We start from the raw sequence: 16,201 nt of genomic DNA, 5'->3' as shown, positions 1-16,201 counted from the left end.
ATGCCCTGTTGTTAAAATGGGCGGATCACACACAGCACAAGGGGAGTGTCATGATATAAAGCGAAAGTGTGAACGAAAAGAAATACCGCGGCGACAGCGACGATGGTCTTTACCGGCCTGGTTTTATTTAGTGAACATGTTTTAAGTCACTACCGAGGTGTCCGATGGCTCTGGTTTCACTGGCTTTCCCCGTCTGCGTTATGATAGTATGTTGGTCTCAATTATCCAGCAGCGGTAAGTGCAAACAAATTTCAACTCGACCGAGTACGCTCCAGAAAGTGCTTTAAACTGCGCATGCCGCAATTTGTTTTGTTTATAGTTTATCGCTTATTTAATCAGTGATTAAATTTGATCACCTTCAAAGACAAGTCGTTCAAATAGAAGGCATAAACTCGCACACGTCAGCGTTTTACGGTGAGATATGTCGGAGGGGGATAATTGCTTATTGAAGACATACCTGCGGCTTGATTTGTGTTTTGTTTATTTTTGGTAAATCATTGTTTCTCGCCGTCTCCGTATCGTAAATCTTCATAGTGAAACCTAAATGCTGAAAGTCGCAAGTGTGTATCGTTATGAATCCTGCTAAATTTTTGACTTAGAAGCGGGGTTGACCTGATGTGTATGTGATGGTGTAAAAGTTTTTATTGACGACATCAGGTTACCATTAGTACATTGCTAGAAGTTAGAATTATGGAACTTACGTACACCATTCGCCAAAAAAATACTGGTTATTTATTTTTAATCGTATGGTTTTATTTAAAAAAAATTATCATTATTATTTTTACAGATAACAGCTGTCCATGTCCAGAAATTCCAAAGTTGAATTTAACAAACCTCCCACAACAAGGCTGCTTCAAAATAGATGACCGTTTTCGCTACAAATGTATGGATGGTTACCTGAGAAAAGCGGGAACCTCAACTTTAATCAAATGCGAAAATCCTGGAGCACAGTGGAGCAAACCATCGCTGGTGTGTATACGTAAGTATTATTTGCTGGTACATTTCTTAACACCAAAGATGAAAACATCTCTCTATCCACACACATGTAAACCGGTACATTGTTACGAGGTCCCAAACACAGCTGAATGGTTCAAAGAGGCTTCTCTTCTCTTGACGTTCCAAGCTGAGGTCATTTGGAAACAGCGGTACTGCGGCTTGTTGCTTTTCTTTTCCCCTTTTAGTTTAAAGTTCCACTTGGTTAACTTTCAAGTATTCACATTAGATTTGGCCTTGGGGGGGAGGATTACAAATCCAGTATCCATGAACCCATATTTGTTATAACTCTAGATTCTTGGATTACAGCTAATGGTTGCTAATAGTGCTGACAGTCTGAATTTTGAGTGCTCAGAAGTAGTAGTACTGGTATTATCATAACATGAATCCATTACCATTATCACTTTGAAAAATGGGAGCTGTTATGTTCAGTCATTACCCCAGGGGATGACTGAATTGCTAGGTAACCCTGAAAGTCTGCTCTTGGATGAATGGGTGGAGAGGGTTTATAGAAGGCCAGCCCCTACATGCGTTCCCTGGAGGAACTTAAAATATTAATACAGAGCATAGGCTGGTGCCTGGTATCTGTGGCACAACCGAAGGATGTCTGATTATCGGTGGATTATTTAGTCTTTGTCTGTCTCTGGCTGAATAAAAGTCACACTAGCCTCTGTTTACTGATAAAACCTCAACAGTACTGACAGCCCCGTGTGTCAAGATGGTTCGGTTCAAACCAGCCGACTAAACCATCCAACGCTCTGTAGTACACTGGCACGCCCTCCCTTCCGATTTATCAAATGTAGAGTCATACTAGAACTGTTGACGTCAGGTGTCTGGCTGGAAGTCTGAAATTTACAAGAGATAAGAGAATGCAATGGTTCCTTTTCGGGTGCAGTGGAAAGCCACCCACATGTGGTTTGTTTTTGTGTTGTCACAGCTGATAACTGTGAGCAGTTTCCTTTTTAGACTCTAGCTTGGCGCAAAGGTGACATTATCTACTGTAAAAGGAAATGAGTGAATATTTCGCATGCACCTGTTTCTACACACCACAAACATTTATTCACCTGCTAGGAAACAGATTTGATGAAAGATTGTCTATAGACTCAAAACATTGGATGGAAGGAGCACTTTTAAGGTTCCATGAAAGAAGGACATGAGAAAGGGAGAGCAGGGGAAGGACATTTAGTAATTTAGGGGATCCAGAGGATTAGTAAGGAGGAAGTGAGTGCAGTGGACTTTTTGAGACACTGTGTAACACAATTAGACAATGCTTAAGGAATGAAGAAGTGCACTGGTGCTGATATCTATTTTTACAAGAATGGCAGTGATGTGCAGTTATAGTGGGGATAAAATGTCACTTGCCCTGGGTCTTGTACCCAGACTTATGTTTTATGGGTTTGATTTTTTTTTTTTAAATTCTGTTTATCATGCATGTGGAGATGAGTATCTGATGCTTTTCAGTCTCTATTTTTGCCTTTGGTTCTTTATTCTGTTTCTCCAGTTTTGTCTCATGGTCATCCTTCTGCAAGTATGCATGGCTGAGTCTTTGTCATTTCCAGTTTTTACTCTGTCTCTTGTGCTTTGTATTTGTTTTGACTTTCCTAGTTGCCTTCTTGCTGATTATACTCACAATGTGTACCACTCTTAGCCTCATTAGCTGTCCACGTTTCCTGCTGTCGTCCCACAAGGCTTTGTAGAAAGAGCACTATAGATACACTGTTTTCTTGGAGAGTGCTGATGGAGAAGTATATAAAAAGTCAAAAGAAGTTGTACTGTCTCTAATCTAGTGAAAGCATAAGGTTGGTGCTTCATGAGGAAGTCAGAAGTAGCAGAGGAAAAATCTGAGGGTGATGCAGCAACAAATGAGGTCATTGTCGAGATGGGGTTACATCAGGGACCAGCTCTTGGGTGCTTCTTGTTTGCTATGATAATGACGAGTGAGGTCAGACATGAGTCTGTGTGGACTAGAATGTTCACATCGCGATCTTTAGTGGGAGCAGGAAGCAGGTTTAAGAGAGCCTGGAGAAGTAAAGGAAGGAAAGTCAATAGAACCAAGACACGGTACATGTATGTAAATGAGAGGGAGATTGTTGGAAAGCTGAGTATGCAAAGAGGGAATGTAGCTGCCTTTTTAAATGTCTATTGTCAACCATCCAAAACAACGAACATTGCGCAAGAGAGGAGAAGAAAATGCAGGCAAAGTGGAACAGATGGAGACCAGTATCGGGTTGATTTGTGACAGACAGATGTGCAGAGCAGTGCATCATGGGAATGCAGTGAAGTGAAGAACTTTAATGCAAAGTAAAAGGGATTTGACTGTCTACCTGTAGAACACCCTGGACATGGGGAATAGTTGGATCTTAGTCAAGTCTATAATACTTTCAGCCAGAATGCGGTGATAATAGATTTATAATCTATAATAGATCTCTGATCCATACAGTACTTTCTTTCTTTCTTTTTTTTCTTTTAAGCTTTCCCACTTTAATTTTTTTTTTTTTTTTTTTTTTTTTTTTTTTTTTTTTTAAATGCATCTCTTGTATTTCTTTGTCATGTTTCAGCTGACCCAAGGATAACCACAACACAACCACCAAAAGCAACAAGTACAACAACAACAGGTAAGCGTCTGTCTAAGGAAAATGGTGTTTGCCATACTTTGCTGACATGTGTGCTTAATGATGGTTTGGTTTTGCAGAGAGTCACACTGATATTTCCTCTTACTCCGTCAGTACTTCCGCTATCAGTAAGTTCTCTATTTGCATGATTGTGACGATCAAAAACCGTGACCTATAACCACTACTAATAAACTAAAAGGAAACTAAATGTCTCAACGGTGTGACAGTAATACTAATATTAGAGCCATGTATAGTGTCTGTGTATATATTACTCATTTTACTTTTATCACCCATTTTTTTTTTTTACACCTTCTTATGGAACAAAAACAAACCCCAGTACCTGCAGCCATCAGGCTTCTTAATTCTCATACAAATGGCAGATGAACTAAGACACATGAATTTCCTTTTAGTTTAACCCTCTCGAGGCAGGCATTGCCGATTTGCAACAGTTAAAAACTAACAACCTGATTACCCCACATACATATTTTCTGAGGTGTGTGTTTTTTTTTTTTTTGTTTGTTTTTTTTTTGTTTTTTTTTTAAATTTAACTCAGAAGTACCACTGTAGGACTTGGTTGTGCATTAGCAACAAAAAGTTAAATTTGAGCCTGAGAGGGTTAAGTTATTATTCTTATTGATATATTGCAGTGTTACAGGTTGGAATGTTCAAACTAGTAGATGTAACATGGGCTATTTAAGTGTACAGTGAGCAAATGGTCCTAAAAGACGACATTTGAACTGGGTAATTTGGGTGAAATGACTCTCAAAGTAATCCAGGAGGTGTTGCAGTGCAGCTACTATTAAAGGAAATGGTTTACTGTAGTGAAACCTCAAGTCCTACAGCAACACAAAAAGATTTGATCTGTAGCAAATCTGCTTTGAATGACATCAAGAAATTTAGTTTTATTTCTTTATTTATGATTTTTAGCATCATGGAAATGAAGTGCATCTGTTCTTGTCAAATCAAAATGTATCCAGTAACAGAAACTTCTGGTAGTGTTCCCATGGTTAGTTCCTTTAATCATTATAGTTCAACACAGCTCAGCTAAGCAACCAGACAATCTTGATATCATAATCACCGCTTCAAGAACTAACTTTTGCAAATTATGGGACTTGGTTTGGGCCCTTACTAACAGTAAAGTAAAAATGCCCCAGCTCCTATGAGTCATTCATTTCACAGCAGTTGTCATGCTCAGATTAACTGTAAATGATCAGTGGGGCAGTTTACATTTCTGCTGTGTACATCTGTGGCTGTGAACCCCCACCCCTCCCCTTATTTGTTATTTGCATATTTGTCATGCTTGCATGTTTCAGATCATCACACAAATCTAAGTGTTAGACAAACTTAAGCCTGGAAAGCCAGTTTTGTTTTTTGGTTGTTGTTGGGGTTTTTTTGTTTGTTTTTTTTTTTGTTTTGTTTTTTTCTTAATGATTTCTTAAATCATTGTCAGAGTGCACTTGAGCTTCATGGCATGAATTTCCTGGACATTCTCCTACAGGAGTTTCTGACTGAGAGAATAATTGTTTCAGTCAATTATGGCAAGTTGTTCAAATTCTGAAGAAGCAAAGTAGACAGGGATCATTGCACTACCATATGACTGTTGGTATGATGTTCTTTTCATGAAGTGCTTTGTTAGCTGTATTCCAGATGTAATGAAATCCAAACCTCAACCCTTTGTCTCATCAGTCCATTGACTATTTACTCAAACAAAAAAAACTTAGTTTTTTTTTATTTTGTTTTTTTTTGTTTTTTTACTTGTTGGTACTGAATCATGAACACTGACATTAACTGAGGCAAGTGTGGCCTGCATTTTCTTATTTTTTTTTTTTTTTTTTTTTGTAAATGTTGGGGCTTTTTGTAGTTTTGTCTCCTGGATGAGCAGCCAGTGGGCTCTTGGGGGTAATTTTGGTAGGCTCACCACTCCATGATGGTTTCTTTAGGGTTGGCATGATGTGTTGCTTTTTGACATCTACTTCACTTTGTCAGACAGGATCTGCTTGAGTGATTTCTTTAACAGATATGACCGTAATCATGCCCAGGTGTGTTTAGTGAAATTTAACTCAAGCTTTCCAAAAAATGTGGTTAGTCATAGGTAACTTGTTTAGTCATTCATGACTAAGTGATAGTCATGAATGAGTGAGGAAAATTCATCTGGGAGCAACAAATACAACTCCAGCTCCTCTTAACATTTTGTTTAACAAAATGTTAATTTCCATTACTAGGGGCGATTGTGGCTCAAGAGTTGGGAGTTCGCCTTGTAATTGGAAGGTTGCCGGTTCGAGCCCCAGCTTGGACAGTCTCGGTCGTTGTCCTTGGGCAAGACACTTCACCCGTTGCCTACTGGTGGTGGTCAGAGGGCCCGGTGGCGCCAGTGTCCGGCAGCCTCGCCTCTGTCAGTGCGCCCCAGGGTGGCTGTGGCTACAATGTAGCTGCCATCACCAGTGTGTGAATGTGTGTGTGAATGGGTGGATGACTGATTGTGTAAAGCGCTTTGGGGTCCTTAGGGACTAGTAAAAGCGCTATATAAATACAGGCCATTTACTAATATTAAATGGTGGCTGGGGAGAGGGAGGTCTGGGCTTCTTTGCGTGGGCTGCTGCCCATGGAAGAAAATGGACTGATAGATAACATTAAATCCTGCATGTATTTTTCAGCTATTGTAATATACGTGGCATGTTGAAGCTAACTAATGTAAAATCAAACGCAGTATAACACTCCATGCATGCTTGAAGATAGTTATGGGGTTTTAGTTTGGGATAATGGAACAAACGCATGTTTCATAACAGAGGGATAATTCGTGCTACAACTAATCTTAGCAGTGAGAGATGTGGTCAGGGTTTTTATAGTATTAATAGAGGTGGGTTTTTTCTTCTCAGCAACAGCTTCTACTGCCCAGATGATGCAGAATTCAAGCACAGTGCTTGAACAAGGAACCAGTACACAGACAACCACCCACGGTAAAGAACTTAAATTCATACGTACTTTCTCAGTTAGCTTCTGCTGAGCTGTTGCTTTCAAGTGTGCCAGGTGAAATGTTGCTACTGACGCCCAAAGTCATGATTAACCTCATCCACCAGACTGCTTATAGGGACTCTTGTGTTCAGTGGCTCTGTCTCATACTTGCTGTCAAACATGGTGGTGCAGAGAGGTGATGAGTTGGGCTTGTTTCCTAGTGATTTAGTTGACCATGAGCCCCACTATATACTAAAGTATTCTACAGTCAAATATGTGGCCATTTGTCTCACAGCTCTGTTCACATGGAGTCAGGGCAGTGATCCCAGGCATAGCTGCTGAGGTCTGCAATGACCCAGACCTCAGCCTGACTGAAAGGCTGTGGCACAACTTGAGAATACTATGAATAAACAAATGGTTGCAAACCCGAATGAAATAAAGCAACATTGTAAAGAAGAGTGGGGCAAACTTCCTCCTCAAGGATGCGAGTCTGATTGTTTCAAGTTATTGCTGCTAAAGATGGTTCTACAAGCTACTAAATTATGGGGTTTATTTGGTCTTTCCCCACTGTACTCTCCTTCAAGCCTTTTGACACCTTTATCACTAAAATGGGCACCCTCTACAATATAAATATATTTTTGTCATTTAATCAGCTCTGCTTGAGACCAAGAGGGACATGAGAAGGGACCGTTCAGATATGAGATGCTTTTCTAGCACCTAATGGCTCACCAGACGTTGAATGTAAAACAAACTGCTTCTGAGCCAGAAGTAGCCCTTCAGAATCTAATCTGCTTGGTTTTATCTGTGACCACATGATGTCAAAGTAAGATGGTTACGCCAAGGAACTGTACTGGTTCTTGGTGTGTGTGTGTGTGTGTGTGTGTGTGTGTGTGTGTGTGTGTGTGTGTGTGTGTGTGTGTGTGTGTGTGTGTGTGTGTGTGTGGTCATTCTAAATTGCCCATATATGTGAATCTGTGTGCGAATGGTTGTTTGCCTCTGTGCCTAAGTGGAAGAGAATGGATAGGCTTCAAATTACACTTACTTACTGCACAATTATTCTAACCTGTCAGTGCCTGCAGTGCTTAATTAGAAGACTTCTGAGGGCATGTGCTTTTCTTTAACTGCTTCAGTGGTTTTTTTTTTTTTGGTTTTTTTTTTATAAGACTGAAGGAAATTCAAAAAGATTAATTTGTAATCCAACCTTAGAGATTTCCCTCAGCGGTGGAACGTTGTGTTGAATGAATAATTCTGTGGAGTGTGCACCACACATCATATTACAAGACCACCAGTGTCCATGGAAGGTCTGGCACGAGGAATTTCATTCCAAGTTGTCATAACAATGGTGTGTGTGTGTGTGAGTGAGAGTCAAACTGTGCACACTTATAGGACCGTCATCATATATAAACATCCTGTAGTCTTCACTGCCTAAACCCTCAATTTGTAAGTATGAATAATACAGGCCAGTAATCAAACACAAACGTTGTGTGATCTTGAAGATACAAACTGGACGCTTTAGTAATCCATGCAATGTGGACATGTTTCGTTAGAACTACTGAAAGCTAACGAAATCTGTCTGACTCAAAGTGTCAATGTGGTTAAAAAAATGTGGTAAAATCTGGCGTCTTCAATGCTACGCTTGCCACATTGATGCTAAAATTTCAATAGAAACTGTTGACAAATTTCTTTGAAACCACTTTTAGTAATTCGGTCACCTATAGAAAGAAATCAGCTGTTCAATTCAATTTTATTTATATAGCGCCAAATCACAACATAAGTCGCCTCAAGGTGCTTCATAGATGCAGAGAAAAACCCAACAATCATATGACCCCCTATGAGCAGCACTTTGGTAACAGTGGGAAGGAAGGTTCCAAGCCACCAAGTCCAGATTATGTAAATGGACTGGTTCTTATATAGCGCTTTTCTACTCATCTGAGCACTCAATGCGCTTTACACAACTTGTGCGTTCACACAAGCACATTTTTTTTCTAAGTGCTTTATAGCTAACACACACACACACTCTCATACTCCGATGGATGCATCGGAGAGCAATTTGGGGTTAGTATCTTGCCCAAGGATAGGTGAAAGCAGATGGGTTTAGGCACTCGCAGCTATGCAAGGAATTGGTTAAAATCTCAAATTTAAAAAAAATTGTCTTGTAGCAGAAACTACTTTCTACATTAGTGACATAAGGGACGTCTAGGGATGGGCACTTAATGGACTGTACTGTAAATATGATGTGAAAAGGGAACTGAAGTAGTTTTTGAGGTTTTACATCAACATCTTTAAGATAATCTACAATGTTGTGATACACAATCATTAGCATCAACAGCACACGTTTGTTTTTATGGTTGGGTGTTGAATAGCACAGTGCTGTTCAAAAGGTTGTTAGCCTTTAGAACTCTGGGTCTTCCTTCCCTGTCATGCTAAAGCCAGGACACGGCACACAAAGTCTGAAACCCAGATCTGTTTCATAACAAACAGCAGCTATATACAGGTCAAACCTCAAAAGCAGTTCCAGTTGAACCTTAACCACAAATGGTGACAGGTGAAAGAGAGCTGTACACTGGAAAGAGTAACTGGTTAAATGGGTGCAGGCCGTGTAACTAAACTCTAAGCAAACAGCAGGTCGGGGGAGAAAAAGATTGTGCATCTCTAGTTGCTGTCCTTCCAAAGGAAAGGTTTTATGAAAATAATTTAGGAGGAACTGAAACCGAAACTGGGCAGGTGCCATCTAAGGTTTTAATACCAAGGTCAAAGTCTTAGGCAGAGGTGAATCAGCCTTTCTCTGCACTTGAAACTGGATTTTAAAAAGGGAATTGTACAATACCTGGGCTGCAGGACTCTGATGCCCTCAGCATATAAAATCATGTAATGGATGATATTTTTGCTAATGCTGGTTCACAGGATATTATCAAAGTGCTTGAGAAATAAGTCTGGGCTTCTGAAGCCATCTTTGAAACTTCTCTGGGCTATATAAAGACGATATCTAAATGAATTTCAATATTTATTTATTTTTTGTGATCACAGGCTCAAGTTTCAAAACTAGGGCTTCATTAACATAAAAAGTAAAAAAATATCATACTTTGACATAAATGTGTGTGGGGGTTTTTTTTTTTTTTTTTTTTTTTTTTTTTTTTTTTAAAGCAGTACAGATATCATTACCAAAACAACAGCTGAAGCTGCTAATGTGCCGTCTCTTCCATTGAGTCCAGACAGCTGTCATTGCAGTATTTATATAAGCAGTTATTTAAAGGGGACCTATACTATTCTTTATCGTAAATGCTGTAACACTAGTTAATTATCATATTAAACACAATAATTTCTGAGAGCTAATAGTTCGATTGCTGTTCAAGTACTAAGACTCTTTGCAAAAAGCCAAACAAAAAGGACAACAAAAATCATTTGACTTTGAAATGGTGACACAGCTATTTACATGTAACCATTTACTCTGTTAAAAATGTATGAAGAAATACTAGTGTTAAGTGAGGCTTTCTAAAGGAAAAACACTGTTGCATTGGGAGCTCCCCCTGCTGGGCAGATGCAGTAACTGTCCACGCCTGAATCTGCAGATTACCAAAAGAATGAAACTCAGGAGAATCAATTGTGATGAACCAAGGATCGTTTGTTTGAGAAATGTCAGCAGACTTTCAAAGAGTTATCAAAGTCAAGACATATATTGAACTGGTTAGCTGTTACAGAAGGATGTGTATGTTTGGATTTCAGCTGATAAGCCTGTGAAATAAAGCATAGGTTATATAAGCCATAAATGCAATGGGGTTTGTTTGTGTTTGTTTTGTGTTTTTATTAAAACACAAGCACTGCCACCCAACCTTACCCCACCTTGTGGTAATTCACTAAGTGGTACATAAAGCATAACCTTTTGATATCTGCTTTTCCCCCAGCATTTCACAAAGCCGCATGTACATGCATAAGAAACTTTTCAGGCATGACACTGATTACGTCTTTTTACCTTTACAATTGCACTAATTTGTATAAATTTTATTTTGTACTGGAAAAGCAGAACCTCTGATGGAGACAACAGGACAGACTGACACAATAAAGAACGCCACTCATTCTGCGCTTGAAATTGGTAAGCTTCAACGGCGTTATTATTTCTTATCTGAGATCTCATTTAATACACTGATCAGCCATAACATATTTTAGAACCACTAGCAGGTGGTGTGAATAACACTGATTATCTCTTCATCATTGCACTTGTTATGTGGCATATATTAGTGAGCAAGTAGGAACATCAAGCATCTGTGGGATGTGTGGATCAAACTTTAATCCACGCAGGCCCCACTGTGATACACCCAAAGGAAGTCTAGTAAAGTAAGGACTGCTTTGGTAGCAAAAGGAAGCAGGTGGTCATAATGGTCTGCGAGTGTCTGTGTATTATTTGTAAGTCAGTGATGCAACTTCTCGATGGACAAGCAGGGAGTCCCTTGAGGCTAAACGCTGTTTGTGAAGCAAGACGTTTTAGAAATGCTGAAGGCCACAGAGCAGACTCGCAGTGTGGATTCCCTCATTGATGTTTAGGACGGTACATTCTCTGAGATTGTTTGAAAACACTTAACTCACAAAGCAGACTTGGAATTGTTGTATTTAATGAGATGCAGTCATGTTATACCTCTTTTCAGTGAAGAAACTGAATCAGAGCACATTAAGGATTTTCTCTCCCATTTGCAGACGCTGCAACAACCACAGCGGCAACAGTCATCACTGTTTTACTGGTGACTCTTTGTACTGCAGGGATAGTCTTACTGTATCAAAGGTAAAAACAAAATGACTTTTTTGGATTGTCTTTCTATATACTCATTGTTTTGCAGTTGGCTGGTTTTAATCCATTTCAATCCTGATTGTCCTTTTTGTCTCAGGAGGCGAAGAGAGCACACCCCAGTGAACCAAGACCCAGAGGAGCTGTGCACACTGAATGCATGAGTCCTCGCCCACCTGCAGTGGACCAGTAAAAGACACTGACTTTGTTGCGGTTGCAGAGAGCTGCAGCAGTGTTTTACCAAAAGCAACATCCCACTACAGTGAAGAATAGACTCTTACCTCCACGTAGGACTGGTTGTCATCAGTGCCTGATAACCCATTTGAACTTCTGTGGATGTCATCCCAAAGAATCACAGCCATGTTAATATGGCAGTGCAAGAGGCTCAATCTGTAACTTTCATCTTAACAGCTTTCTAGCTTCACATTACCAAAAAACAACTCTATAGGAACTTTATCGTTCACATCCCTCTGGGTCAACCATTGCTCTGGTGCTATGGTGGGAAATGTTTGATTTCTATTTCTTTTATTTATTATTCAGATCTCATGAAAATACTAAAACTGATAATGAGTTACTCAGACTAAATGTTGTCTCTAGCCAGGCATTGATGCAATGTATTGCTTTGTCACAGAGATTAACTGTGTTAATACTTTCCTATCTTCAGTATCAATCAGGCTAGATGGACACAAGCAGACCAAATTATTTGTTCAATTTTCTGCAGAGTATTATTTCGGCCAGTAACAACATGTCTTTTGGAGCTGCTACGCTTTCTGCTCAAACATTCAGTAATTTGTGTGGGTCGTTATTTATACCTGGCTTTTAGCCCCTTAGAGAAACGATCACTGGCCACTTTGTTAGCTATGCCTGTTTGTTAAGTCAGGCAAGTCTGATTTGCCTGAAGTACATCAAGTTTTACTTGGGTATGGAGATTGATCTTAAAGGAGAAGCTAAATTATTTATTACATGTTACTGTGAATGGAAAAAGGAAATGCAGTAAGATATGAACTACAGTAGGGAGATCACATTTTGCCTTTTTTTTTTTAAATATATATATTGCAGTCTTCTATATATATATATATATATATATATATATATATATATATATATATATATATATATATATATATACACACACACACACACACTCTGTTTTTAAATTCTGCATTGATGAATCATGTAATCAAGGCTTTTAATTGTTTAATAAAGTATTTATTGATGGATTAGTAGTGGTATTCTCTGGTAACATATCAAATATTTTATCAACATAGAAGTAATTATAAAGTCATTAGAAAGTGATTTACAGCTTTATTTCATGGACTGACTTTCCTGGTCTTCCATATACTGTGCTTACCCTCCTTGTGAAGGGTGTTCATGAGCATCATGTGGTAGTCAATGCAGTCTTCCCTTGTGTAGATAAGCTACACAAGGGAAGACTGCAGTGCCCACTGGACCTTGTTGAGCAGTGGTTGCTTGTACTTGAAGTCTAATCCTCGGACTAGTTTATTGTTGAAAAGTAATTTACATACTGCAATATTCTAATATTTCAAGTATTTTATTTTCTGGGCTGTTTTTGGTTTGGTTTTGGGGTTTTGTTTTTTTTTGTGTGCACAGACGCCACTGTGCACACACTGCTGCAGTTAGCATATTATCATATCATGCATAAAAAGCGCAAGGTCACAAATGTAAGACTTTGCATCAGCATTAAAACAAACTGTGTGAACTGACACAATCCTCTCAAGTTTTGATCAAATGTATGCATTCTAGAACTAAATATATGACCAAAGTGCATGAGATATTCTTCTGTGCCAGACAATCACTGATGAAGGCAACAAGCTGAAACGCGTTAGTCAATTATTAAAGTTGTTCATCTTCCCTTAAGTATTGCTGGAATTCCTGCATTGTGAATTCTTTCATCCTCTCCATGCACCTTGGAAGTAGGTGAAGTTGTGCCAGAAATTTTTGCAATCATTGTCTATTTCCCAGAATGCTCCAAATTGCAATACCGCATTCTTTCAAGAGCAGTAATTTTCTGCTTCGCTGTTGCTGACAGCTTATTTTTACCTGCTCAGTTGGCGTTACAGCCAAAATGAATGACTAACCGCATCCTTTCCAACGTGCTTATGAACTCACCTCTTCGTCCTCTTCAAGACCAAGAGAAGATAACTGGAACATTCATCATCAGATGACCTTTCAGAGCTTAACCACCATATCGAGGACAGATAAACATGGGTAGTTAAGGAAGTCATCAAAGCAGTTTAACAAAACACTGACAATTAACAGTTAGTAGCATCCAGAAATAATTCATCTTTCTGCCTTAAAAGCACCACAGATGAAACACAAACACCTATAAAAGGAATTTCAAGGGCATCCCATAGGCCAAATATGCCCTGCTAATGAGTCTAAGCTATGAATGGTGTGTATTCTTTAGAAAAGCAGTGTGAAGTCAAAGTGAAGCCTCACCTTGAGCTAGCTAGCTGAGCTATATCTTGTTTTTAGATTTTAGCTCTTAAGTCTCTAAAGAAAGGCATGTATCTGAGGTTTCACATGCTTATCTAACACACTGCTCTAATAACAGAGTTAACACTGCCACAGAGCCTTGCTGCTAATTTGTGGTCATTTACTGACACCATAGACTGTGGGGGATTTTCCGGCAGAAAACGAGATAGTGAGAAGAACATCTGTGCACTCCAGTGTGATCTAAATGGTCAAAGTCTTTCTTGTAACTCAATCTTGGCCGCAGTGCTTTACCAAAGGTAAAGACGAACTTATTTTCACTTTGATCTTAATCTCTTCATCATTATTGTTTATTCTTGTTTGCCACATTTCTAAGTATCGTGAGTTTTAGTTCCTCGTTTATCAGTTTACGGTTATTTTCATGAATATTCTGCGTTAAGCTTATTTTGTACAGTCTGTTGTTGTTGTTTTCTTATTCTTTCCATTAGTTTTCTCTGTGACAGGTTTGCATGTTTCAGTCTGTCATCCCTGATTTGTTCACATTGTGTTCCCCAGCCTCATCACATTTTGTATTTATTTTCTCTCTCTCTCCCTTGTCCTTTGTTGAGTTGCCCAACATACTTGTGTGCCTTCATAGTGTTTCCGCTCCTTGAGTTAGCTGTATATGTATTACTTGTGGCTTCTGGTTATTTGTTTCCCCTAGCGTTCCTTCCTGCTTTCGGACCATGTAAGCCTTTGCACTATTTAGCATTAAATACCCCCCCTCCCTGATTATTTTTAGACTAGGACACGCTGCAGGCACAGCTCAGAATCCCACTGAGTTTCATTATAGTCTTTGATGTTTACGCTGAAGCACTTGAAAGATTCACAAAGCCATCATGTCTGATAAAATGCCATATTATATGTGTTATTTTCTGTGGAGAAAATGAGAATGAGAGGAGTACGTGGGTAGAAATTGATGTTCAGTATTTTCTCTTATTAGCAGGACCTTCTAAAGCAGCAACGCTGGCATCCATCTCTGTCATTGTTTTACTGGTGATTCTCTGCTCTTTGGGCATCATCGCCTTAATGTATCAAAGGTATAAGAAAATGTTTGGATAACAGCGAGCTTGCATGAATTTTGTCATGCACCCATCACGTTACAGTTAATTGTTTTTTAATCAATCTCATTGCCATTTCTCCCTTTTGTAACTCAGGAAGTCAAAAAAGCACATCCCAGTGCAGACGCCAGATGAAGTAAAACCCATGAATCCTGGCCCATCTGAAGTGGACTCGTAGATACTGTAGTACCCTGTGGCTTTCCCACTGACTCTTACCCTCACATAGAACTGGACTCTGGTCAGATGGTGTTTGTCACAGCCTAATAACTTCCAACAACACCATTCCCAAATCATCAGGGCTATCTTGCTATTATTTTAGTTGTTTATATAGCCTAAGAAGCTTAATAAAAAATAAATAAATAAAAAAAGACTACTCAGTTGTTTCTGTCCTAGCAGCAGTTTGCTTCTTTTATGTAATAAAAATAAACATAATTAACTCTGTTAAGGCATAATTTTTCTTTTTTTCTTCTTCTTCTGTTTCAACTTATAGTGAAGTTGTTTTACTTAATTCAGCCGCTAAATTGGAGCATTCTTACTTGAGAATGATTAAGTGGTGTTTTAGTGTTTTATCTTCACTACCACCTTGTTAAAGGTACTTCATTCAATTGTTTTTACAAACTAAACTTTCCAGTATCAGATTAAAATCCCAGAGTTTTAGTAAACAGCATCACTTCAGTTGTTATTGTAGTGTGTATTGTGATACATGGAATTAGTAAAGGAGAGAAAGAGTATGAAGATCTTCATCCTGGCAGAGATGAAGACAATCAGATATTCAAGAAAAGGAGATCTGCTAGAAGGACAGCTGTATGGGTATACAGAGGTGTTAAACCACCAAGAGAGAACTGAAAAAGGATTTTTGAAATCAGTGACATTTTGACAGTAATGAATTCAAAAGCATGGGCCTTCTTCACAGTGTGTATGCACAAAACTATGCAAGAAGGAAATTGTCAGTATTTAATTACCTGGGTTTGTTTATGCTCTGCAAACAGACTTGGAATGGGGCCAGAATCCTCTCACTCATGATGAAATAAAGTAAAAAATGTTTTGTTTTCGAAAACCATTGTTGTCGTGCCTTATGCACAGAAATTCTCCCTTTTTGTTTGTTTGTTTTAGCCGTTAATGCTGCTGTCTTAAAACATTGTTCTCCACAATACACCTCGAGCTAAATATATTTCTGTTTCCACCCATTTAACTGGCACGCCCAATGCTTTAGAGCATAGGTGGGGAAACTCCAGGCCTCAAGGGCTGGTATCCTGTAGGTTTTAGATGTGTCCTTGATCCAGCACAGCTGATTTAAATGGCTAAATGACCTC

At 38.9% G+C, this 16,201-nt stretch overlaps 1 protein-coding gene across 8 annotated transcripts; it reads left to right on the top strand.

Annotated features, from left to right (window-relative positions):
* Positions 1–21: 21 nt before the first annotated feature.
* il15ra (interleukin 15 receptor subunit alpha) lies at positions 22–12,410 on the top strand. Of its 8 annotated transcripts, none has more exons than XM_085251172.1 (8): positions 22–234; positions 788–979; positions 3,552–3,608; positions 3,686–3,733; positions 6,482–6,562; positions 10,576–10,647; positions 11,247–11,331; positions 11,435–12,410. In XM_085251172.1, exons 1-8 carry the CDS (start codon positions 165–167, stop codon positions 11,496–11,498), a joined length of 669 nt encoding a protein of 222 aa, XP_085107298.1. In that variant the 5' UTR covers positions 22–164; the 3' UTR covers positions 11,499–12,410. The 8 variants fall into 8 exon arrangements, with proteins under 8 accessions (XP_085107298.1, XP_085107299.1, XP_085107300.1 ...); XM_085251173.1 differs by having other exon boundaries at positions 23–234; positions 10,579–10,647; XM_085251174.1 differs by lacking the exon at positions 3,686–3,733 and having other exon boundaries at positions 23–234.
* Positions 12,411–16,201: the final 3,791 nt, after the last annotated feature.

Source organism: Mchenga conophoros, linkage group LG17 (genome assembly GCF_057382185.1).
Source record: "Mchenga conophoros isolate Kocher_MC1m ecotype Shallow Benthic linkage group LG17, M_conophoros_male_GT1.1, whole genome shotgun sequence".
Taxonomy (NCBI): Eukaryota; Metazoa; Chordata; class Actinopteri; order Cichliformes; family Cichlidae; genus Mchenga; species Mchenga conophoros.
This window is presented reverse-complemented; position numbering and strand designations above follow the sequence as displayed.